At 43.4% G+C, this 26251-nt stretch overlaps 1 protein-coding gene across 4 annotated transcripts in view; it reads left to right on the plus strand.

The window, feature by feature from the left end:
* Positions 1-26251, plus strand: part of ANTXR1 (ANTXR cell adhesion molecule 1) — a 221566-nt gene that overhangs the window by 110569 nt on the left and 84746 nt on the right. For all 4 annotated transcript variants that reach the window (XM_047851232.1, XM_047851233.1, XM_047851231.1 and 1 more), the window contains exon 13: positions 22712-22807. In XM_047851232.1, the coding sequence (XP_047707188.1) occupies positions 22712-22807 (96 nt within the window). The remainder of the gene's footprint in view (positions 1-22711; positions 22808-26251) is intronic.

Here is a 26251-nt window from a genome sequence, read left to right on the forward strand (position 1 = left end):
GAAGCTAGTAGTATTTTTCTACTTATATTTGTTTGAAAGAGAGAGACATCAACAATGCACAGGAGGGCCCCCACCCATGACAAAAAATTATCTTGTCCAAAATGTCAATCTAAAGAATCAGAATTTCTTGGAGGGAGCCCAGGATTCTGCATTCTTTTTTTTTTTTTTTTAAGTTTATTTATTTATTTTGTGAGAGAGGGAGCAAGAGAGAGCATGAGCAGGGGAGGGACAGAGGGAGAGGGAGAGAGGATTCCAAGCAGGCCCTGCACTGCTAACGCAGAGCCCAACGCAGGGCTTGATCTCACAGACTGTGAGATCATGACCTAAGCCAAAATCAAGAGTCAAACACTTAAGCAACTGAGCCACCCAGGCGCCCCCAGGATTCTGCATTCTAATAAGCTTGCCAGGTAAATCTTGAACACACAGGACTCTTACATTATACTTACCTGACACTAATTGTCCTCCAAAGTTTAAAAAAATCATTAAAATCTATTTAAGAAAAATGATTTGTTCTCTTGATTCACTCCCAATCCCATTCATTTAAGAATCCCAAGATTTTAAAATCAGACCCTCTGTTTTATGTTGCTTCTTTTGGACAATATTTTCTGGTATAAAAATAGAAATTTGCTGAAAAGGATAATTTTAGCTCAATGTGACCAGTCTAGGATCTTCTCCCTTTTGGGTTGCCAGGCACAGACTGTAAAACTTTGTCTCTAAATGCCCCTTTCCCATGTTCCAAGTCTTCCCTTTGTTTCCACCTCTCACACTAAGGCTTAGGGAGCCACAGACTTGGCTTCTTGTTTCAGGAAGAGAGAACCCAGTTAGCCTCAGTATTGTTTTTAACACTGAATGGCTCCTAATGTCTCACAAGAGAGTGGGCCTCCAACTGCCAAACAGAGATAGATTATAAGTTTGGAAACAAGTGAAGACTTGAAGTAAAACAAACAAAACAAACAAAAAACTCACAGACATTGGAAAGAATAATTGTCTCCCATGCACAGTATAGCACATGTGCATCTTGAGGAAAAAAAGCAAAGATTGTGTCTTGTTCGCCATTGCAACCCAGCACCTGGCACAATGCCTGCACATAGTATTCAGCAGATAGTTGATGGTTGAATGAATGAATGGACTCAATCAAGGGTCATACTGAGATCATGATGGTACCTGATGGTAGGAGAGAAAGGGAGCCAGAACACAGCACGATTAGAACAGGGAGCACTGAGTTGGTTGAAAGATAGTTCAACAAAGAGGATGGCCAGCCAAGGAGCATGGTGCAAGATGCACATCCAAGGAGCATGGGGAGCTTGAGCATGATTTAAGAGGGACAAATCTATCAGCTGAGAAACTACAACCAGTGATTCCAGACAGGGCAATAGCCAAAGACCTCCTCAGAACAGCACCAGCTCCACTAGGAGCAGACTCTTGTCAGGGGGTACAGACCTGGAAAAGGGGTCTAGAAATAGCCTTTTCAACTGGATCAAGATTCAGGCAGGCCTCCAATGCATGAAGGTGTATAGCACCAGGCTGGAAGCAAGGCAGAAACATAGAGACTGATACAGAATGTAGGTAGCTACATTTTTTAAATTATTATTTTATTTTTTATTTTTTAAAATTTACATCCAAATTAGTTAGCATATAGTGAAACAATGATTTCAGAACTAGATTCCTTAATGCCCCTTACCCATTTAGCCCATCCCCCCTCCCACAACCCCTCCAGTAACCAACTGTTTGTTCTCCATATTTATGAGTCTCTTCTGTTTTGTTCCCCTCCCTGTTTTTCTATTATTTTTGTTTCCCTTCCCTTATGTTCATCTGTTTTGTCTCTTAAAGCCCTCATATGAGTGAAGTCATATGATTTTTGTCTTTCTCTGACTGACTGATTTCACTTAGCATAATACCCTCCAGTTCCATCCATGTAGTTGCAAATGGCAAGATTTCATTCTTTTTGATTGCCCAGTAATACTCCATTGTAATTATATACCACATCTTCTTTATCCATTCATCCATCGATGGGCATTTGGGCTCTTTCCATACTTTGGCTATTGTTGATAGTGCTGCTATAGACATGGGGGTGCATGTGTCCCTTCGAAACAGCACACCTGTATCCTGTGGATAAATACCTAGTAGTGAAATTGCTGGGTCATAGGGTAGTTCTATTTTTAGTTTTTTGAGGAACATCCATACTGTCTTCCAGAGTGGCTGCACCAGCTTGCATTCCCACCAACAATACAAAAGAGATTCTCTTTCTCTGCATCCTCGCCAACATCTGTTGTTGCCTGAGTTGTTAATGTTAGCCATTCTGACAGGTGTAAGGTGGTATCTCATTGTGGTTTTGATTTGTATTTCCCTGATGATGAGTGAAGTTGAGCATTTTTTCATGTGTCGGTTGGCCATCTGGATGTCTTCCTTGGAGAAGTGTCTATTCATGTCTTTTGCCCATTTCTTCACTGGATTTGTTTTTTTGAGTGTTGAGTTTGATAAGTTCTTTATAGATTTTGGATACTAACCCTTTATCTGATATGTCATTTGCAAATATCTTCTCCCATTCTGTCAATTGCCTTTTAGTTTTCCTGATTGTTTCTTTCACCGTGCAGAAGCTTTTTATTTTGATGAGGTCCCAGTATAGGTAACTACATTTGTTAAGTCCAAGGAACACAAAGATATGAGACATGGGAAATAGACAAGTCTGGAAGGAATTGCAATTTAATGTGATAAGTTCTCTAATAGACAATTTAGCAATGAAGTAGAGTGTCTAGGAAATCCACAAACAGAAGAGATAATAAGTGAACTCAGTCAGGAGAGAGTAGGCATGGGCAAAGGCATGCTTTGGGCCACCACGGCTGTGATTGGTTGGGATGGGGTATTAGAAGAACAGGTCAGAGATGAAACAACTGGGCCCAGTTGGAAAGGCCTTCCTTATCTGCCATAGTTTGGAGTTTCTTTAATATTTAATTTAAACATTATATGTGATGCAGTTTTCATGTTAACTTCCAGTCTTTCCTAATTCAAGAAATAAAAACCTCTTATCTTCAGAAAAAAAAAAAATCTAAGTAACTGCAGAAAAGCTGTGACTTGGAGAGCATTGGCATGGCCCGAGCTCACAATGGAATACCAGAAACTTAGGCTGTGGCAGTTTACCCAGTCTGGATGCTGCCGGCAACAGCTGAGGGGTGCACAGATTGCCCTGGTTGGGGCTGGCCCTGAAGGGGGTGTGCTGGAGCTCACAGGTAGAGGCTGCAGTGGCTTTACCTAAGACAGGCTGCAGAGAGGGGGTAAGGACCATTCCCCATAACTGTCTTAAGAGTTCTGTCCTAGGCACCTTCCCACGTTCACTTTGTAAATCAGTTCAATTCTGTTACCAATTGCTTTGAAATAACTTGGGAAAATACAAATCCAGCCTGGTTTTGTAGTCATATGGCTATCTAGGTAAACAGACAGTTGGCATGGCTGTCCTTGCCAAAGTTTCTTGAATTTCACCAGCCTGTTAGGGAATGAGTCCAGCAGCCTGTGCTGAGTGGCAATCTAGCCTTCCAACATAATAAAATATTATTGCATACTCCTCAGAAAAAAGTAGAAATCATAGAAGACTTTTTTCTTCTATTTCTTTTCCAAGGTCAGCAAAACAGTCCATCAATCAAAATAGGTAGCTATCTTTGGGATAGATACTTCATACCAATAGCTATGTAGGTCTCTTTAGTAAGGAAGGATGGGAAGGAAGGAGGTTGCTGGTGGCAAATGGGGCCAATGATCAGGATCAATGGGTATTAAAACAGTACGATGGGCAAAATGTTAAGGACTCAAAGAAGAATAGCCAGTCAATACCCTCCAGAACCCTACAACATAGGTCCCAAGGCAAGATATACACTCCAAGAGGTAAATATTTTACAATTTGGGGTACAAAAGGCAAATATCACACAGGAATCAGAAATTCCTCCATCTGTTCCAAAGACTCAGGAGGCTCCTCACAGGCCTTTGGAAAACTCACTTGATACACGCACTACACACTTTGAGGAGTGTCTACTTACTGGACCTAGTGCATTACATCACAGTTACTCAAGAATGTGTTCCCCCCATTCTTGCAAGAGAGCTGGACAAATGATTCCAGAAATTCAGGGAGAACAAGTAAGAAGCTCATGATTTTCTCAGCCCAAAACCTTTACCCCATGAGTGTCCTTTCCCCAGTAAGACCCTCCCCAAACTGTTCCCAATTCTAGGAAATGGCCCCTGGAGAAGACAAGTCCTTTCCAAACACCCAATCAAGGAGGACAGGACTAGGGCCCACACTCTGACTTTCCCCTATAGGTTTCTTCATCCTAACATTATTCTGGTTCCTGTGCAACTCACTCCCACACCCACCTCTCCTTGTTCATTGAGCTGCTGCCTATTCACACGGCCTGGAAGGGTAAGGGGAGACTGGATTGGAGGGGAAATAGGAGACTGACCTTGAAGAGGGTTTGAATGACAAACAGAATGTGGAGTTTGGACAATGGGAAGTCATTCAAAAGAAGCAAAAAGCAATATTTTAGGAAGATCAGTCCCTCATTTGTATGTTCCAAGTATATTAACAAAATAGCATTAATTTGGATTAATTGATTTATAAATGTGTTCATTTGGAAAGGGAATAGGCTCTAGTTTACTTTTACATTATCTGAAGGGAACTTTGTAACAAAAATGGCCAACCCACAGCCCCAGGGCTACAAGTGACTCATTAACGTTTCATACTCAGCCCTGAAAAAGGATGGCCTTTACTTCATTGTTGTTGTAATTATAGGTAATATGTCCTTTGAAAGATGTGGCTTGACAAAACGTAGGGAACAGACTAGTTGGAGAAGTAAAGTGGGAACAAACTTGGGATCAGATCAATGTGGTGGCTGAAATCGTGGCCCTTAAACAGCTGGCCTGGTACACAGTAGATACCCAGAGTTAGCTTCCTTACCCTGATGTTGTAAGCTCTGTGAGAATCAACACAGTGATGTGGTTTCCAAAGAGGCTCTGGCTTCTGAATTAACAGAAGTATCTTATCCATGACTAAAAAAGTGACAGAACCTTTCAACTTGGTAGAGGTAAAATCTCATTTGCGTATTGTATGAAATACCAAGACGCTTCAAGGGAGATCCTAGAGAAACTGACTATGTGAAAAGTATTACCAAGTATGGTAGGTTATGTAGAATATTCTATGGAAAAAAAAATAATAATAAAGAATATTCTATGGAATTGGGACTCTTTGATCTCAAGACAAGGAAAGACTTTGGCTATTTTTAGCATTTGCAGGGCTGTCCTGAGACAGGAGTGTCTGCTTTTATTGTATAGATCCAAGGACTAGAATAGGCTGATAGACAGTTTGTGGCTCAGTTTTTAAAACGGTCTTTATAACTGGCTGCTTCAGGGGGGAGTGAGCTCCCTGTTATAGCTATAGTCAAGCACAGGTGAGTTGACAAGCTGGCAGAATTATGGAAACACCATTCATGTATCAGACAGGCAATTGGACAGGAAAAGCTCTCAGACTCCTTCCAACACTGAGAGTCTATAATTCTAAACCTAAAAATCAGCTGGTGAAGGAGTAAGGTGAACATTATCAGTCCTATATAGTATAACAACTGAGTTTGGCTTTTGTATTCTGAAAATAAATATGAGATCCTTTTGTTGGCAATGCTAGAGACAGTGGGTCTTAGTGCAATTCAAATTGGCCAACCTCCACCTAATACAAAAAGAGATTATACTTCAGACCAAAGTGTGGTCCTTCTGAGCTCCTTCTGAGAACATCTTGTTTTCAAATAACCTCAAAACACACTTTCTAATTTACAAACATTGATATCCTAGTCATAAATCATTCTCATCCCTTTATTAGTCTCAGTAAAGCCATACTTAATGCAAGGCCTTTTTCACAATATCTAGTATTTATTATTATTATTTTTTTAACAAAATGACCTGTGGTTTCTTGTACTGTCACTAGAAAGGGCAAAAGACCACAGGAGTATCAGAAGGCAGAACTCAGATATCGAATGTTGTTTATGAACTGAAATAAAAATAGTTTGCCAACATCTTTATTTTGATAACCCTTGTATGCATAAAAAATATCTTTTCAAATATGTTTTGGAGGATCTGAGCCGATTTGTTTTTCTTGGATGTTTGAGCAATTGACTTTCAATATTTTTATCTCAAAGTATTTTAAAGAATATGTTTTCCCTAAGTTTGAAATTTCCTTGTGTTGAGAATAAATGAGGGGAAAAAATTTTCTGAATCTATGCTCTTAAAAAACTCTGAGATAAGCACATATAAGATAGTAAAATTTATTTTTAGAAATAAGAGTTAAATCCAAATAATCCATAACCAACATAAATATAAAGGACCAAACTCAACAGTTAAAACACAGATTGAAAAGTTGTGTTTAAAAAATATGCCACTGTACACTGTTTACAATAAAAAAATACATTCAATAAAATATAAGGGCACAGAAAGGTTGAAAATAAAAATATTAGAAAATTTATATCAGGAAAATACCAATGGAAAGCTAGTGTGGTTATATTAATATGAGATAAAACAAACAAACTTTATAGTAAAAAAAAAGTTATTGGTATAAAGAGAACCATTACGTAATGTTAAAAGGAACACTTAACTTAGAGGGTATAATTCTGATCTGAGCTTAATGCTATATCCTCAGCATATATAAAACAAATATTGACAGAACTACAAAGAGAAATTGATAAATCTGCCACCACAAGAGATTTAAACACAACTCAGTACTTTATAAATTAAGCAATCCAAAGAAATTTAATACAATATAAATGTTTGAATAATGCAGTTAAACATGATCTAGTAGGCACACAATGAGGCTACAGTAAAATGTTCTAAGAAGGGTCCAAAATTTTTTGGTTGCATAAAATAGGGGCTATGCAATTACAAGGTTAATGGGGAAAAAAACCTTATTTTATACATTCTGAGACCCACTTTTTGCACATTTTAACATCTCTAAAATTAGGATGTTTCAGATAATCAATAATGTATCATGATTTAATTGGCTGTGTTTTTCCCTAATGGCTAATAATCGGTTATCCCACAAGGATGCATTTTAAATTCAGTGAAATATTTCCCATCGGTCTATACTGTGCCAAAAGTAAAACAAAACTTGAACAAACGCTGAACAAAACTGATCAGTCACCTCCTCTCCACCATCCACCCCATCCTCCATGGAAAAAGAGAACTCTAGCCACTCTATTTTGGAGAGTGAGAGATAGACAGAGGGCAGGAGCTGATCACCTACCACATTACAGCCAACTTCATGAGATAGCCAGTTAGCACTATTGCAGGGCTTACCATACTTAGGAAAAGCTCACATTTTTTGAAATACCAAACAGACATCTAACTTTTTTATAAGTCAAAGCAAAGTCATAATGGAAATTAGGAAATACTTAAAAATAGTCAATTATGAAGATGCCACATCACAAACCTTGTGCATGCAGCTAAAGTGGTTCTTAGAGGGAAATCTATAGTCTTAAATGTTTATATTAGAAAAGAAGGAAGTTGTAAGTCAATTAGCCAAGCACTGAACTCAAGACATTAGATAACAACAGAGTAAACCCCTCTAAAAAATAGATAAAAGTATGAAAGTAAGAACAGATTAGAAAACAAGATAAATGGAGAAGGGGGCACCTGGCTGGACACAGTCAGTGGAGTGTGTGACTCTTGATTTCAGGGTTGTGAGTTCGAGCCCCACACTGGGTGTAGAGATTGCTTAAAAATAAAATCTTTTTTTTTTTAAGATACATAGAGAAGTACATAGAGTAGTACATAGAGAAGTAATAGGAAATATTATTAATAAATAATTACATAATAATATGTATTATTACATACATATAATAATATGTATGTAATAGGAAACTATTAGTTGGGGGCAAGGTAGATAAAAAAGAAAAATAGACAGTGTGTCTGATAACACACTGGTCAGTTCTGGATGGGGGACAGGTCACACTCACTGCTGTTACAGGTTGGATCAGTGCTGGAGGGAGATCATTAACCAAGGGAACCAAGAAAACACATGCTGATTGAGTTTATCTTTCACCTATGTCTGGGTCTATGGAAGCCTTTGTACACAAAATGGATGTTATAAAATACTGTACAATGTTTACATGTTACTCTCCACCATTCTTATCATGAGCTATAATTTGCCAGGTTACTACAAAACCCCCGATTTCTGAGGCTGCTTGCCCTTCCAATCACTATGGTTTTTGAAGTTTATGGTTCTGCTTTTTCCAGCCTCTCATCTCTCAGTATTATACATGTGTCTTCTATTCTAGATGTCCTCTTTCTAATTTGACAGTTTAAGATATCAGATATCAGACAAGCTTCTATAATTTGTATATAAAGTGAGAAGTCCTCGTCTCTGACTAAGAAAGAACTTGAGACAAAGTGTATGCCCTAAGTATACAACCTTTAGTATGATCGGTGTGTCCATTCGTGCCTGCTCCTGGGTTATTGAGGCTATTACGAATGCTTGAGTCTTTTGGGTTGAGTGTTCTAGATTAATGAATCCAGTTGTGACAGACACAATTGTAGGAAGAAGTGCACAATTTAAAGAGGATCCAAAAAGTGTGTATGAGTGGAAAGGAGGAGAAGGAGAGGGGGAATGACAGGGAGTGGGAGAGAGAAAGAGAGAGAGAAGAAGGAGGTGGTGGAGGAGGAGGAAGAGAATAGAGGTGTTGTAAGGAGAAGGAAGGAAGTGGAGGAAGAGGAGGAGGAAAAAGGAGGCGGAGAGGAAGGAGGAGGCAGGAAGAGGTGGAGGAGGAAGGAAGAGGTGGAGGAGGAGGAGTGGAAAGGAGGAGCAAAGGAAGGACTGATTTCCAGTTTGGGAAGTGGGCCAAAAAGAAGAGAGAGCCTGAAAGGATCTCCTTTCTGCCAACACTGAAGTAATTGCCAGTTCCTTAAATGGTCCAAAATTGGCAAAATCCATGGACTAGGCTATCACAGAACAGGAGGAGACAGCAGCCAAACCCAGACCATATCATCCTGGTTGGCAATTTGTGGTCACATTGCACCAAATCACAAGCTGCGCCACGGTCCTCACATGTCTTCGGATCTGGACATTGTTTGGGACTGATATGACTTACATCATTTGCAAGCTCTTCCTTCTGCTTCCTACAGAATGATAAAGTCTCACAAGAGTATATATACACCTTTCCTTTTGCAAAGCAACCAGCTCTCACCTAGTCAGTAGGAAATTCAAAGGTCAGTGATTTAATTTATATTTCCCCAAAACAAGAGTCAGTCTGTGCCACAGGCAATACATAACTAGCATTCCTTTGCCATTACTGTGGTTGCTAGAACAGATGTTAGTGTAGTGCCCAAAGCAGTGGGCTTAATGTTTTGTTTCTTTAAAAAAAAATTAAAAAGTATTTGAATAAGTGACAACTAAAATATTCCTGGGTTTCTTTTACACACAACCCAGTGTCAGGAGAACTACTTCATTTGCAGGCCAAGGAAATATGAAAGGTAACTTATTCTAAATTTATTAAATTGCTAAGGCAATTTATTTTACCTTCATTGCCCAAATTCATAGAATTGGAAAAAGATATCTAAAAGCTCAAGGTTTTGAGCTTGTGTATAAAAGGTACAAACTCAACCTAAATGAATATATAACAAATGTGGCTGATAGAGTCCAATCTGGCAATCTCAGGTGGCCTTTACCTGCTAGGCTTAAAATTTGTGAATGCACTGACTCCTAATAGATAAAGATGTTTGAGGATGATCAAAAACTTATATTCCATACTTCCTCACTCTAAGTAAAGTGATGTCTGTCCCTCCTTCGGTGCCTTTGATCACATTTCACTTTCCTTCTGGAATGCCCTCTCCTTTTCTCCACCTACCCACATTTCACTGTGGCTTCAAGGCCTGCCAAGTACTGCCTGGACCTGCCCCAGGATGTCTCACTGACCTTGGCAAGCCTCCTGAACGCTCTCTGCTCTGAGCTCAAGCATTGTGGTTTGTAGCATCATTTCAAGTTTAAGCACACATACCCCATACTGCTCCTTGAGCGAGCCCTGTGAATCAGTCCTGAATAACTAACTGGACACTGATGACATCTTCCAAGAGCGGAGACTGACTGTGTTCATCTTTCTGTGTCTCCTGCTGCTGACCATGTGTTAGAAACTCAACAGAAAATGATTAGTTGGTTTCCAGATACTCTGTAATTCAGTTTAGAGACATAGTTTTGAGGAATCAATCATCATGGTCACCAATGGTAAGCATCTATCTCCGTGAGGCACCATCCAAATCATAGGCCTGGCTTCTACCTTTCCAAGTTTATAATCTAAGGCTAACAGTATATAGTAGGTGTGCTTACTTGCTGATAATAGGTAATAATGATACTAATATGGGAGGGATGGCCAAGAAGGCCAGTTGAGCACATACATTAAATAAAGAGCTACATTAAAGGCAAGTAGACCAGTCCCTGTAATGGAACAAAAAATGAAAACGAGAAATTAGCCTTTCTTTTCCAGTGTCATCATATTTGAATATTACCAAGTAACTTTCTCTCTAATCCTATTTCAACAGCCCACTCACAGGAACTAAGGCATTTTGAGTACTAACGAGCCACATCTTGTCTGCATTATTCTCTAAAAACTGGTTTTGATTAACGAGCTATATGCATTTTAGGGAGAGAAAAGAAAGTGCTGAATGAATCCAAGATACACTTATTATCACCCTTCCCATCATAAGTGAGATGAAGTGTCTCTACTAGGTCAGGGTGACAAGAAGACCAAGATGATACTGGAAAACCTTGATATGGAGGGTCCTTCCATGACAAAGGACCTCAGAGCTTGAGTTTGAAGGAATACAGCATCAATCTTTCCCTTAATTGCATACTGACGATGGCTTATCTAGTGCTTCTGGTATTATTCATATAAGGCATAAAGCCATAAGATTTATAGCAAGCTAGAATTTGCACGTCCAAATGATTGCTGCTCCTTCAAAATATTTACCTTGGAAAGCCGTATACTTTGTCCAACAACGCTGTCACAATGCCAACTATGTTCTGCACTCCTGCTCTGAAATGACCATAACTTCAAAGTCACATAACTTTGAATATCCTCAATAGGGGAATAGGGAAACATCATCATCTGATATGAAAACCACCTCTAATAGTTGTGGGAACTGGGTCTAGTGAATGGTAGTTTATCAAGCTGAGAACCTCCTTGGTGAAAAGAAAAGCATGACTAAGAAGGTATAAGATTTTCTTTTCGTGGCCTACAAATTGGTTTCAGAAACAGTTCCAAGGGAGGTGTTTCAGAATGGCTTTGAGCAATGGCTGTGTCACTGGAGAGTCTCCAGCATCCAAAGCCACTAGTTTAGAGGGAATTAGATTCACTTGGATGTGGGTGGTTTGTTATGGCACTATAAGAACAACCTCATTACTTTATAGCCATACTTTTTAAGAAGAGTTCCACTAGGGTTTAGGTAATTCTCACCTCATATTTTCTCTATACTGCTTACTCTGTGGGTTAAGGAATCCAATGTCTTCAATGCCTATCAATTTGATTGCCATTTCTAGCCCAGGTAGATTACCTCTCAGGTGGCAGGAATGAAGCATAATGTTTGCTTATGTTTTACCAACACTAATACTTGATCACCTTTAATGAGAGCTATTAAATTTACCATCGGGAAACCCACTTGGGCTTCCCTTTCCTTGACACTGGTATGGATATTTGAGGGCATGTGGTTTCCCAAATACCTAACCTGCAACCACCTAGTGACACCATAGCTCCAGCCACAGTTAGCAAGAGATTGTTTACAGGAATCAAATTCATTTGCCTAGGCCAAGCCCGGGCACATCACCAGGAACATGACGTGGTGTTGTGTGAAGCAAGGGGTGAACAGAAAGGGAAATCAGATCTATTGAAGGATGGCCATGTGCCAGGAGCTTCACATCTCTTACCTCATTAAGGATCAAATCAATCCTGGGAAGTAGGAATTATCTCAATTTCATATATATAGGGAAAAGGAAGTTTAAGAGAAGTTAAGTAACTTATCTAAAGTCTACATATTAATAAGTGGAAGAATGAGGATTGAAATGATCTTTTACTGGGGTACCTGGGCAGCTCAGTCAGTTGAGCGTGTAACTTTTGATTTCAGCTCAGGTCATGATCCCAGGGTCATGGGATCAAGCCCTGCGTCAAGCTCCACGCTCAGCGTGGAGCCTGCTTGGGATTCTCTCTCTCTCTCTCTCTCTCTCTCTCTCTGTCTCTCTCCTTCTCTCCTTCCCTCTGCCCCTCTTTCCCACTTACGCTCTCTCTCTCTCTTTAAAAAATAAATCAATCAAATAAATAAATAAATAAATGATCTTTTCCTGATTCCAAAACCCAAGCTCTTTGCACTGAAGTTAGTGAAGTTAGTTTCCAGGGACGGGGCCATGGTGGGAGAGGTGAGCAGCCTCGGGCGACATCGGCTCCAGTGTCACTTCTGCCACCCACTAGCTATGGAAGGTGTTAGCCTGCTAAATTCTAATTTTCCTCCGTCGAATAAATACTTGAGTGACTAGCCCTTTAATGTTTGAAACACTATGCTATGTCTCAAAATTACAAAGATGAGTAAAGCCAGACTTGAGTCATCTAGGGGCTCAGTGAGAGAGACAAATACGTAATGATATCATTTCTATAATACACAGTAGATGCTTAAGTAGACATATAAAATGAGAGCACAGACTCAGAGTTCATTGGTAGTATTTACTTGTCTGTGTTCCCCACTCAACTACAAGGTCTGCGATTGCAAAGACCATGTCCATCTTTTATGCCAGTGCCTGTAGAGGGCCTCACACAGTAGATGTTTAGTAAGTAGGCAAGGGAGGAATTAAAGGAGTGTTGCCTGAGCTAAGACTCGAAAGATGAGAAACAGCTACCCAAACAATACAAGGAATAAAGGGCATTTCAGGGAGAAGAACATGAGAGAACAGTACAGTAAGGTGTGCCTAGGTTTACTTTTGTCAAAGCACAAAGTATAAGGAGGGAAGTGAAGAGGAGAGGAGGTTGGAGGAATAAGAGAGGCCAGGTGGTGTAGGGCCTTCAGGTAAGGACCCATAATGAATTCTGGGAATTTGATGGACGCCCTGAAACTGTCATCAAAATTTGTGAGCTTGTGCGTAAATGTGAATGTGTACTTTTCTGAGCAAAGGGGTGTATCACTTTCATCAAATTCTCAAATGATACAAACCTGTGCAGACAATGAGGAGCTGTTAGGGCTATCAGAACAACATTCTAGACAGATGACTCTAGATGCAGCTGTAGAGGATGGAATTTGGGATAGCAAGATGGTGGTAGAGAAACCAGTGGAGAGCTGCCACTGTCCAGGAAAGAAATAATAAGGTTCTAACCCTGATCCGTAGTGTTGAGGGGGAGTAGACAGGGGCAGATCCAAGAAGAGGTTAGGTTGGTAAGTAGTGCCATTGAATGAGGAGAGGAGAACAAGCAGGCTTGCAGGGGAGAACAATGAGCTCAGTTTGTTGACTCTGAGGCATCAGTAAGACCTGCCGGATACTTGAATGACCCCGATTGTAACACTGAAGCATAAAGAGAGATCTAGGCTAGAGATAAAGATGCAAGTCCTCAGTATTGAGATGACAGTTTAAACTCTGAAGGGAAATGAGACAGCCCGTGGAAAGTGTCACACAGAAAAAACCCAGCACAGATCAAGAGTGCATCCATGGGTTGCACAACACTGTAGATGTACTGAACGCTTCCTGAATTGTACACTTGGAAACGGTTAAAACGGCAAATTTTACGTGTATATTTTTCACCATAATTTTTCAAAGCGAACTTAAAAAGCAGACTCACTTCAAGCAAAATAAAAAGTGTATACCTTTCTAAAAACAAAAAAATGGATCCATAGTGCATGCAAATATTTAAGGGACTGCGTACAAGGAGGAGCCCGTGAGGAAGGTGGGTAAGGGATAATCAGATAGGAGGAATGAAGTTCAGGACAGTCCAGTAACTGTCACAGATGCCAGAGGAATAGGACTCCAATAAAAATGCAGGGCGGTTTGGGTGGAGATGTTAGATAATCGCTAAGGTTGCTTCCAGAAATCACAGTCAGAATATAGAAGCTATGAGAGAGAGAATCTTGGTCTCTGGGGCTTGCCTATCCGGAACGTCTCAGCAGCAATAAAATGACTTAAATTTCATCTTACAAAATAAAACCTGCCCGTGCTCCGCCAGTTTTGTCTGGGCAGGAAACAGAGCTCAGAGCAGCTGCTGAGAATGGTTCTATATTCCACTTCAGAGCACTGGAATGTGACACCTCCCAAGCACCAGCCTGTGCCCTGGGAGGGAGGAAAGGAGCCTGGAGCCAAGGGGGCTGCAACAGGGAATGTAGGACCCCACCCCACCCCCCACAGCCTCCGTGGGGTCTCTCATCTGGAGAGGACAAGTCTCTTTGACTCTGCACATTTCCCTCTCGCCACGATGGCCTCTTCGGTATTTAGAACAAGCAGGTTGCCATGAGATCACAAGGTCATAGACCAGAACTGCCCCTGGAGAAGGGGTCATTTTCCCCTGAGGGCTTTCCAACAGTGCTTCAAACTCACCCTCACTCAGTACCAGAGAAAGAGGGTCAGGGGCTGGGGCGGGGGCGGGGGGGGGGGGGAGAAGATGAAGAGGGAACACTGGGTGGCCTCATGCAGTAGCAAACCCACCTCCCGCGTCCTGGACTGCCCTGTGGCATCATCGGTTACCAACTGAATCCAGGGAAATAGCATTGCCAGCTTTTAAGAAGCTTGAATGGATCATCAGCTATTTTCTTGTCATATTTTTGGCAGGGTTTGGCTGAGAGCTCTTCAATGTGGCAGAATAAACCTGCTAATTCATTCTTTCGTGTTAAATGTTTAAAAGATAGCCTAGTCTAACCACGTGGAAGGATCTGATATCTTCAGTAATTCAGTGTTAATACTCAGGATCTGTTAGACCTGGCATAGATCATTTAGAGTGACCGCAAACCCACCACCGTCACTGAGGCTCTCATAACCACTTGGTTAATAATCCATGTGAGCTGTTGTCAAACATAATAGTTACCATTGCCAGGGCCCATCCTGGGAGAAGTTAAAATAAGATATTAGAGGGGACATTGTAGTGGGGGCAATAAAGCATGTGAACAAACAGAAATGAGACACCCCCCCTCCAAAATGATATGTGAACTTCAGTATTGCCTTTATTATGGTAGGCTAAAGACTGGCTGAGTGTGGCAGCAAATGGGCTGGAAACTGAAGCCCAGGATTAAATAGGTTTACCAGCCTCATCATGGGCAGGGGGCCTGTCCAGGGAAGACTTCAAGCCAGCAGCAGAGTTACTGGACAGCCGAGGTTTGAGCTGCAAGGTTGCTTATTTGAACGGGTCCCTCCTAGTTCTCCTACAGCTCTGGGAGGGGCCCTCATAATTGTGCAATTATACTTTTATGTTCTTTCTCTTAAAGAGGCACCCCCCTCAAAAAAATTGTATAAGCATCAGACCTCCTGGCAAAACCAGCTTGATATTGCAGAAGAGGAGAGAAGGCCCTGTCTCAGATAGCTAGCTCACAAGTTCAGTGGGAGCCAGCCTCCCTGGGGGCTGCTCCCTGGGGGCAGCATGTTCTAGGAGTGACAGGGGGAACAGATCACATCGTGCTTGGTTTACTCTGGCCTTCTTTACCTAATGAGTAAAGTGGAAGAGAAGGTCTGCACACAGAGGGAGCCCTCGACATGGAAAGACGCACAGCAGTGGGGAAGAACGTTCCCTCCTTACCTAAGACACCTCACTGGCCACATAATAACCCATGCCGGGCAGCGGGCAGGATCCCAGTCCAAACCCAACTGTGAGATGGGGAATAGCACAAAGTTTCTTTAATTTGAGTCTCCCCCAGTCTCCCAATGATTCTTCTCAATGTTATCCTCCTCTCTTTACCATGGCAACCCACAAAACAAAACCGAAAGGAGCAGCAATGCTTGGTGCTCTGTTGTCCAGAGGCCTGCTTCTCTCTCATCACAGCACAAACAGGCCCAGGCCAGATCCCTCGCCCTCATGCCCTGCATCAGAAATCCAAAATTACCTACAACCTACCAAGTAAGAGATGCTTCCATTATTCAGGTTTCCAAATCTATATCCTTGAAGACAGTGCTTCCTTGTCTTAAAAGAGATGCCCTCATTTGGTGAGCTGGCAACAGAAGGAACTAAAGAAATCTATGATGCAGGGATTTGGACTTTCAAGCCAGGCAGCCCTCCGGGATGGTTACCCTAACAATGAGGACCTGGCTGGAGGGAAGGAGCAGGGCTGAGCACCGCGCCTTCATATTTAAGAAGGCATGAAATTATTCACCGAAGGAAATGGATGATTACCCTCCCCCCGAACTGGAAGAGGTACCACCGTAGGCTGCCTGCGTTCCCACCTGCCTTTCAGCTCTATTCACATACCCCAGAACCCCCCACCTGTAATTATTGTTTAATTAAAGAGCCCTGTTGGTGTTTTACAACTTTTCATTTTTTAAATAAAACAAGAATTTAACTTGTGTTGAGATTTAGGCTGTCAGAAAAATCACAGTGGTAGGAATCAATCTTTGCTATTTATCTGCTTCTTTTTTTTCTCTGAAATCTTTTGAAGGTTTCCGGAAAATTACACACAAGAGGTGCCCAGCAAGGGCAGGCATCAGAGTCTAAGAGTTTGCTAAGCAAGTCAGCTCCTGCTCTCTTGGTGTCATAAAATCAGGTCCCTTCCCCTCCCCAGTGAGGGCTCTCAGAGAGCTTGGAGTATGTGTCTGTGTCTCCCTGGAGGCTGGTACCTGTTGAAATTACGAGGTCTCAGAAGCCACTTTGCTCTCTGTCAGCTGGCCATCCACAACAGGGCCTGTACAGACACAATTCCGTAACAGGGCCACTGACCTAAATGGCCCCACTCAGTCCTGTGGTGCGACCATGTGGGCCTGGGGGCGAGGGGGTCTCTTCAGTCTTGACCATCTTTGCCCTGGTGAAGGGGGAGAGCAGAGGCTAAGCCCACACACCTGTCCTAAGTCAGGATGAGAGAACAGACAGCCCGAGACCCTCCTGGAATTATCCAGCAATAAGCTTTGGGGAGCAGGCCCACGGGGCATGCCGGCAGACCGTGAGCTGGGACACAGAAGGGCAGGCCAGTGGCTAGAGCCCAAGGAGTCAAGGCAATTGGTACCAGAGCAAAAGAATGGAGCCGGGCTCCATTGTGGGGGCTCTGAAACATTCCACATGCCTTCCAGCCAATGGCAGAGCCTGCTCCTTAGCACCCAAGAGGGTTCTTCATTTTGGGACTTGGTAAAGATGTAAAAGAACTGGTTTAGAATAAGCGACTAATTTTGTGAATGAAGCAAATACCATTTACTAAACAGTGCAGATGTGTACATATTTGTATACTATATACTGATACATATTCAACAGGTTCTGTAGGGCCGTCCTCACGTATGTTGTCAGTCCCTCCTGAACAAGGTTACGGAGTGAAACTGCAAGCCAAGACTATAAGGGGAAGGCGGGCCCTGCTGTGGTTCATTCCAGTTTTGCAACATTAAAATTGTGGGCATATAAATGTCTGTAAGTGGTTTGTATGTGGGAGGTCCCGGCTAAGGTCTTCACTGAGTTTCCATTTTCCTCACCTGCAAAAAGGGAGTAACAATTCCTACAAGACTGCTTTCACAAGGTGCATTTAATTAAATGAGATAATACATACATACGCTTTACATAGCACCAGCAACACAGGCAGCACACAATAATGGTCAGCCATTGTTAGTAAAATCAGGGCCAAACTTGTCCATGAAAATGTAAACGTTTCCAAAGGGTGACCCTGTAAAGTGTCATCCTGAAAGAACGGGACAGCATTGCGGCAGGCCTCCACCTGGGCCTTTGACCCCCAATCTCTCCCTCCTTGAGGCCATACTCTAGAATGTCAAAAGCACTTGCTTCCCAAGAAACAAATCCAATAACGGTGCACCGGAGTCCCCTTGGCTCCGAATAGAAGCCATGCTCCTCTGCTCAGCTTGCACAGCCTCTCACAGTGACGTCCCCACTTCCCTTCCACTCCTACCCAATGCCTTTCTCTGCAGGAATGCCAGCTTCTCCTCCACCCTGCAGGCCCAGAGCTCAGTGCCACCTCCCAAGCACTCGGTTCTTAGCACTTGCTGAAAGCAATAGACTGCTGGTTACACCTGTGAAGTGTGGAACCAAACACCCCAGGTTCAATTCCGCTCTCTTCCTGTGACGTAGCGAAGTTTCTTTACCTGTCCTCGCCTTAGTATTTCTATCTATAAGATGTGAGAAATAATATTATTAAATTCATTTGGTTGTTAATGAGAATTAAGTGAGGTAACATACAGAAAGCATGTTAGTACATACAGTTAGTCCCTGACACATAGTAAGTACTCAGTAAATATTACCTGCGCTTATAGTAATTATCATCATCATCATCATTCGACAAGAATGTAAATTCTTTTTTTTTAATGGTTATTTATTTATTTTGAGAGAGAGAGAGAGAGAGAGCAGGGGAAGGTCATAGAAAGGGAGAGAGAGAATCCCAAGCAGGCTCCACACTATGGGCACAGAGCAGATGAACCATAAGATCATGACCTGAGCCAAAATCAAGAGTTGGATGCTTAATCAACTGAACCACCCAGGTGTCCCCAAAACGTAAATTCTATAAGAATAGAGACTGTCTATATCGTTCACTGCCTGACACATGAAAGGTGCTCAGTGTACAGCTGTTGAATAACACCCAGCCCCCGGCATGTGGTTCACTATTTCTACAACTCCTTCAGCAGACTATGAGCGCCTTGGTTCTGTCTAATCAATCCTGCATCTCTGAGGTCTGCTCAGTGGGCACAGAACAGGTCCTCAATAAACGTTTGCTGAATGAATATGCGAAGGAACTCTGAGGTTACATGTGCATGCTATATCCCAGGAAAACATTGGCTCCAGGTCTAGGTTTATCAAAAATTCATACCCTAAGTTTGATGGTGACCCTTTTGCACTCGGTATATACGTAATGGTTGCGGGAAGATCTTGAAAAGCAGGCGGTGCATTTGGGGGCTGCTTCTGGGCCTGTCTCCAGAGCAGGACAAAGTGCCTCCAGGAGCTCCTGGCCTGTGCATGCTCACTCCCCCTCCCCCTGCACCTTGCCCCCTCCTGAGCCCCACAGCTGTGCTCCTCCACAGCCGGGGAGAGCTGTGCCTGATAAGGGGCAGACCAAGCCTGGCTGGAGGGAAGCCAAACATAGGTGGCTTCCTGGTCTCAATCCAGGAAGTCTTCTCCCAGTATGGAAGCCTCCTCTCTTTCCTGGTGGGCCGGGTCTTTCTCCCTCCCTGCTTCACAGGAAACCTTCTCCTTCTTCCAGAAGGAAGTATAAACATTTCCCCCACAGTATCTGAGCTTTTCTGCTTCGGTTCTTCTATGTAAAATGAAAAGAAAATCAGGAGGGTGGAGAGATTGAGTATAATGTGAATAAATGCAGTCTTTGCTAAATTATAACTCAATACCAAAAGACTGCTGTTTTATGAGACTTTCAGTAACCAAAACTATTTATTATTCTAAGTGCAAGCAGATTTATGATCTGAAACGCCCACCATGTTTGCTGTTCTGAGGAACTGGAGGGAGGGCGAGGTACAGTGCAGTGTTTGACATGATAGCCTTCATGCCAGCTGTGCGGCTGTGTCTACCGGCCCCTGAGGTAGCTCATCTGTCTTCCCGTCAGTGCAGTGGGGCAGCTGAGGGTTAGTATCTCCATTTATGGGTGTGGAACATAGAGACTGAGAGGTTACGAGAGTTGTTCTTGACTAACAGTAAGTTTGGGAAACACATGCGTCTCGCCAAGAGCATCCCTCTTTACCACAGCTCATGCATAAGTGTTGTGGGTCCAGCAGCATCCTCCCTACCATGGCCATGTCCCTCCTCCGGCCCCTGTGCTCTCTCCCCACCCACTGCCCAGCCCTGCACCTGCACCTGCACCTGCGAGGGTGCACCTCCCTCAGGGGCCATCTGGCATTCCCAAGCCTTGGCTGGGTGGGGCCAGGGTATTTAGTTCCCTGGCTTTTTGGTCAAAGACATTCCAAGGAGTAAGAGCTACCTTTAAACGGCTTCCAGTAGCCCCCGCCAAGTGCTCAGAGTGGGAGTGAGTCAAGTCCCAACTCTGCCATTAACCTGCTGTGCTGCCCTGAATAGGCCGCCCAACCTCGCTCCTCATAAATGGGCTAGGGGGTGGGGGGCAGCTTGGAGAATCTGGTCATGCTGTGAGCAGTCTCCCCCTGAAAACACAGGCCCTGAAGATCATGAGTGTAATTTCGAGAGGGTCACAAGCTTCCATCCCCTTGAGCCCCTCTGTGTACCCCATAGGTCCACTGGCCCTGGGTAAGAACCTCTGGGCCAGTGAGCTTGGGCACCAAAGCATCCACCTGGAGCCCCAAGTACAGATTTTTAAAGAACAACTTCAGTAGTTTATCTTCTTACTACAAGTTGTTTAAAAAAACGAAAACGAGGGGCGCCTGGGTGGCTCAGTCGGTTAAGCGTCCGACTTCAGCTCAGGTCATGATCTCGCGGTCCGTGAGTTCGAGCCCCGCGTCGGGCTCTGTGCTGACCGCTCAGAGCCTGGAGCCTGTTTCGAATTCTGTGTCTCCCTCTCTCTCTGACCCTCCCCCATTCATGCTTTGTCTCTCTCTGTCTCAAAAATAAATAAACGTTAAAAAAAATTTTTTTTAAAAAGAAAAAGAAAACGATTGGGACACCTGGAAGGCTCAGTCAGTTAAGCATCCGACTTCAGCTCAGGTCATGATCTCACAGTTCGGGAGTTCGAGCTCCAAGTCAGGCTCTGCTGATGGCTCAGAGCCTGGAACTGGCTTCAGATTCTGTGTTTCCCTCTCTCTCTCTGCCCTTCCATCCCCCTCAAAAATAATGAACATAAAAAAAATATTTTTTTAAAAAAGAAAACGATTTTTTAAAAAAGAAAATTATCATAAACCAACTGCCTGCAAAACTACTATTAATAATATCCCTCAGTCTTTCTCTCTCACTAATTTATACATAAATCCACTTATGTCAGAAATGGTTTCACATGTCATTTAACTATTATTTGAAAACAGAAAACAATGTCTATACAGTAATTGGTTGCATGGGAGTTCTGTAATGTATTGTTAGCCATTCCCTAATTCAAAACAACATTTAGGTTGTTTTCCATGGTGATGCTTATGATCAGTTGTCATCATCTGTGCAAACATACCTGATTATTTTGGGGAACTAAACGTGGAATTTCCAGCTTTACTCAGAAAGGGTACCATGACAACTAATACCTATGACAATTTGCTCTTCAGCTTGCCCTCCCCCACCCTCACCCTCACAAGTTGTGCCCATTTTCACTCCCGCCAGCTGGAGGTGAGGGCGGGTGGAGGGGGCTTAAATCTGCTTCCCTGAACCAGCAGCCCTAGAATACTGACACCCAGTGGGATCTCTGCTAAAAGGTAACAACCATCTCAGACACAACTGTGTCTATTTGCAGTAACAACCGTGTCAGTAACAACCGTGTCTATTTGCAGGACCGGCCTAGGCACGTTTTGAAGTGGGTAAAATTTGTCTTTGGTGCCTGCCTTGCCCCCTGGCCGGAACTTGACAGCCACTTGATCTGACAGCAGCCTTGACTCAGCCACCACTCCCCTTGCCTCCCGGGTTCTCTTTCAGCCGCTCCCCACCTCCCCCTCTCCCCCACCCCCCCACCCCCCCCACCCCCCCCACCCCCCACCCTGTGCCTGGAATCCATCTGCCCTTTATTTCGTCCTATCAGCTGGCTCTAGACTTCGCCTCCCGGATCAGTTCTGGGCATCCCTGGGAACGGGATGGGGGGAGCAGGCTGAATCCTGAGCAGAACTGTCCACAGTGCAAGGCAGGTGGTAGCAGGAACAGCAGACCCAGGGAGTAGGAGGATGTCACCAGGCAGAGGGTGATAGGCCAGAGGCAAAGGCAGTCGTCGGTCACCTCCATGCCTCCTGGTTATGTGGGCAACCGCCCGCCCTGGCTTTTGCAGGGTTGGTCCTTCAGAATGCTCTTCCTAGAGGGGGCGCCTGAGTGGCTCAGTCAGTTGAGCATCAGAGCCTCCGACTCTTGATTTCGGCTCAGGTCATGATCTCACCATTGGTGGGATCGAGCCCCGTGTTGGGCTCTGTGCTGACAGTGCGTAGCCTGCTTGGGATCTTCTCTCTCCCTCTCTCTGCCCCTCCCCTCTCACTCTCTCTGTCTCTCTCAAAATAAACAAACTTTATATTATAGATGTAGATATAGATATAGATATAGATATATAGATATATAGATATACAGATATAGATATAGATATATAGATATATTTTGATATATATATCAAAATAAACAAACATATATATAATATATATATATATATATGTGTGTGTGTTCAGAGACGAGCAGGGCCTTCTGAAAAGACAAATGAAGGGCCATTTCTCGAGAGAATTGGCTATGTGGAGTGTGTTGTCCAGAATGTTCAGCAGAGTTTCAACCTTCTGTGGTTTTTTTTTTGTTTTTGTTTTTGTTTTTGTTTTTGTTTTTGTTTTGTTTTGTTTTGGCAAACTGTGCTCTTCTCTGGGCCTTAAGTCTGCATATCAGTGATGGGAATGCGGGGAGGGAGAGGCTACAGGTGTCTCTGGCTGCCCACATGGCCGACCCACTGCTGACCACCCTCTTTCTTGGTCCCACAGTCGGATGGCTCCATCCTGGCAATTGCCCTGTTGATCCTGTTCCTGCTCCTGGCCCTGGCTCTCCTCTGGTGGTTCTGGCCCCTCTGCTGCACCGTGGTAAGTGCCCCAAGCTCCTCTTCCTCACCTCAGGCCTCAAGCAGAAGGTGATACAAGGTTAACAGGACCATCAGTAGGAGACGGTGACAAAAAACTACATAAAGATTAAGGACAAATTTTGCATTGTTTATGTAATTTGTACAAAGTTGGCACAAACTAACATTGCTTGATGGAACCGCAAGTCATTGGGAATCAGTACGGGTAGGGAGTGAGACTGCCAGCCTTTAGGTAGGGCCGTCCAGGTGCCCGCTCTGGTTCTAGTGCTCAGGAAGGACCCCCAGAATGTTGTAAATGGCGAGTGTTATTTGACATGAATCTCACACGCGCGCGCATGCACGTGCGCACACACACGTTGAGTTGCACCCGCTAATACTCTTTCAAGACGACGCTGGCCTTGGCAGCCAGTCTGCCCATCTGAGGGAGTGCCGTCGACCTCTTTATTTTTAATAATAATGAGTGGCACCTGCCTTCATTTCATTACTTGTAGCTAACATTTATAGGACACATCTACCCCGTGCCCAGACTAGTCTAACCACTTAGGCTACGAGATGGATAAAAATCTGTCCCCTCCCCATCATGCTCGTCAGGAGCCACCACATGGCCCTGGCTAGTGTCTCCCCAAATAGCTTCAGGGCTGGCATAACCTGCCATCACCTGCTGCACCCAAAGGAGGAAATGTGCCTGTTTATCAATTTTTATTCCCTGGCCCCTAGACTAGGAGAAGCCCAAACAAAATCATATCCAAATGAAGGAAAACACCGTTTGCTTTCACATGCCTACTCCCAGCCCACATTCAGCCTTTATGTAGACTCAGAGGGTGCACTGTAAGCCCAGGCGGGTTTGAAGTGAGCGCTGCTGGACTGCCCCCCATCTGCCATTCCCTGTCTCTTAGTTCTTCCCCAGAGGGCCCCTCAGGGGAGGCAGTGAGCCTCTCCAGGCAAGAACTTGTCCTCATTTTCTCTCTGAGCATTCAGTCCACAGCGCAAGGAAACTCACATCTGCGTGTGGAACTGAGCTCAGCAAGGGCCCCAAACTCACAGAGCGCTGGGCTCAAAAAGGCAGGGAGAGGGCTTCGAATGACATGTGAAAGAGGTGATGAAAGAAGGAGATGAGAAGCTTGACCGGGATGTGGATGCATGTGGCAGGGACTTCTGGAAAGAAAGAGGCTCTTGCACCAGCAGAGGCCCTGGGTGTTGAGGGAAAGAGATGACTTTCAGGAGATCGGGACGTGTGTGCAGGCAGGACCCAGGACAGACTCAAGTCTCTGGTCAGCCGGTGCAAGCCAGACCGGACTGACTGGACTGACTCACCGCGACTGTGCACACATTCTTCCAGCAGCAGCCCCAAAAGTAAAATGGTGTTTTCAATACTTAAGGCCACACAACTGTTTTATTTTGAGGATAAAAACAAAACAAAACAAAACAAAACAAAACGCCATGAGTCAGCCAGGGTGCTTTCTATGGTGATTCAAAAACAATTTTCAAGTCTGAAGTTCTAAGGAGGGAAAACCCCACTCAGTGGGGTTCTTAAAGAAGAGGGTGGCCAGGGCCAGTGGCAGTGATGGTGGCCGGCAGTGAGCACCAGACCTTCTATTGGAGGCATCACCCTGTTCACCCAGTCCCTTGCATTCTTAAAAACAGTTAGTCCTGGGTGGGGACAGCTGGGAACAATAGAACAGCTAGCAGTGCTCCATCACATATTAGCTGTGTGATCTGGGGCAAGTTACCCAACCTCTCTGAACTTGCTTCCTCATTGTATAATGAAGAGGATAAGAGCATCTCCTCCTCATAAGGAGATGGTAAAGATCAAAGGAGTCATATATACACTGCTTAGAACAGTACCTTTGCACATAGTAAATGCTGTGTATTATTATCACTATTAAAAAATATTTACTATAATAGGAATATACTACTGTACGTCATGGCATTACATTCATATTGGTGCAAAATGTCTCTTTCTGACATATAACACTGCATAAGTTTGGGGCGCCTGGGTGGCTTGGTCGGTTGAGCGTCCGACTTTGGCTCAGGTCATGATCTCACGGTCCGTGAGTTCGAGCCCCGCGTCGGGCTGTGTGCTGACAGCTCAGAGCCTGGAGCCTGTTTCGGATTCTGAGTCTCCCTCTCTCTCTGACCCTCCCCTGTTCATGCTCTGTCTCTCTCTGTCTCAAAAATAAATAAACGTTAAAAAAAAATAACATTGCATAAGTTTAAGGTATCCAACATAATGATTTGATACATGCATATATTGCAAAATGTTTACTATAATAAGTCTGATCAACATCCATCACCTCACAGTGTCACAAAGTTTTTTCTTTGTGATGAGAACTTTAAGATTTACTCCCTTAGCAGTTCTTAGCAGCTGTCAAATATACCATACAGTATTGTTAACTACGGTCACCATACTGTACCTTACATCCCCAGATTTTATTTATCTTAAACGTGGAGGTTTGTACCTTTTGACCCCCTTCTCCCAATTCCCCCACCACCCACCCCTCCAACCCCACCTCTGGCAACCACAAATCTGATCTGTTTCTATGAGCTGGGGTTTTTTTTTAGATTCCACATATAAGTGACATCACACAGTATTTGTATTTCTTCATTTGACTTACTTCACTTAGCATAATGCCCTCAAGTTATGTCCAGGTTATGGCAAATAGCAGGAGTTCCTTCCTTTTTATGGCTGAATAATATTCCATTATATGTGTGTACTACATTTTCTTTACCCATTCATCTATCGATGGACACTTGGGTTGTTTCCATGTCTTGGCTATTGCAAATAATGCTGCAGTGAACATGGGGGTTCAAGAAGATACTTCTTCAGGATAATGATTTTATTTCCTTTGGAGATATACCCAGAAGCGGGATTGCTAGATCATATGGTAGTTCTATTTTTTATTTTTTAAGGAACCTCCATATCCAATTTACATTCTCACCAGCAGTGCACAAGGGTTCCCTTTTCTCCACATCCTCACCAGTGTTTGTTATCTTTTGTCTTGTTGATGACAGCTGGCCATTCTAATTGTTGTGAGGTGATATCTCATTGTGGTTTTAATTTCCAGGGAAAGGTCTCTGAAATAGTGTCTTTTATTACTGGAAGCAGTGTCACCCAAGGCCAGATTGTTTTGCAATATTCAAAATATTTTTCAATGAATTTATCTGGTTAAGTCCATGTTGCTTTGGAAAGCAGCCAAAATGTCTTAATGTGATCTGCTTTTGTAAGTCCCAAAGGATCTCTTTACAAGGGAAGATCTTGGAGATTAATTTTCCTGTTTATGATGTGTATAAAAACTGCCCTCACCCATATTTCTGAAAGCTGGCCAGGGCTCTGATGCTTGATGTGCCCCCAGAAACTACTTGTTGACCGGTGGCTTTCTTGCAGAGTGATGAGATATGATGCGACAAGATAAAGTCATGTGTTTTCTAAAGGGAGTACACAGGAAGA

This window comes from Prionailurus viverrinus, chromosome A3, assembly GCF_022837055.1.
Source record: "Prionailurus viverrinus isolate Anna chromosome A3, UM_Priviv_1.0, whole genome shotgun sequence".
Lineage (NCBI taxonomy): Eukaryota > Metazoa > Chordata > Mammalia > Carnivora > Felidae > Prionailurus > Prionailurus viverrinus.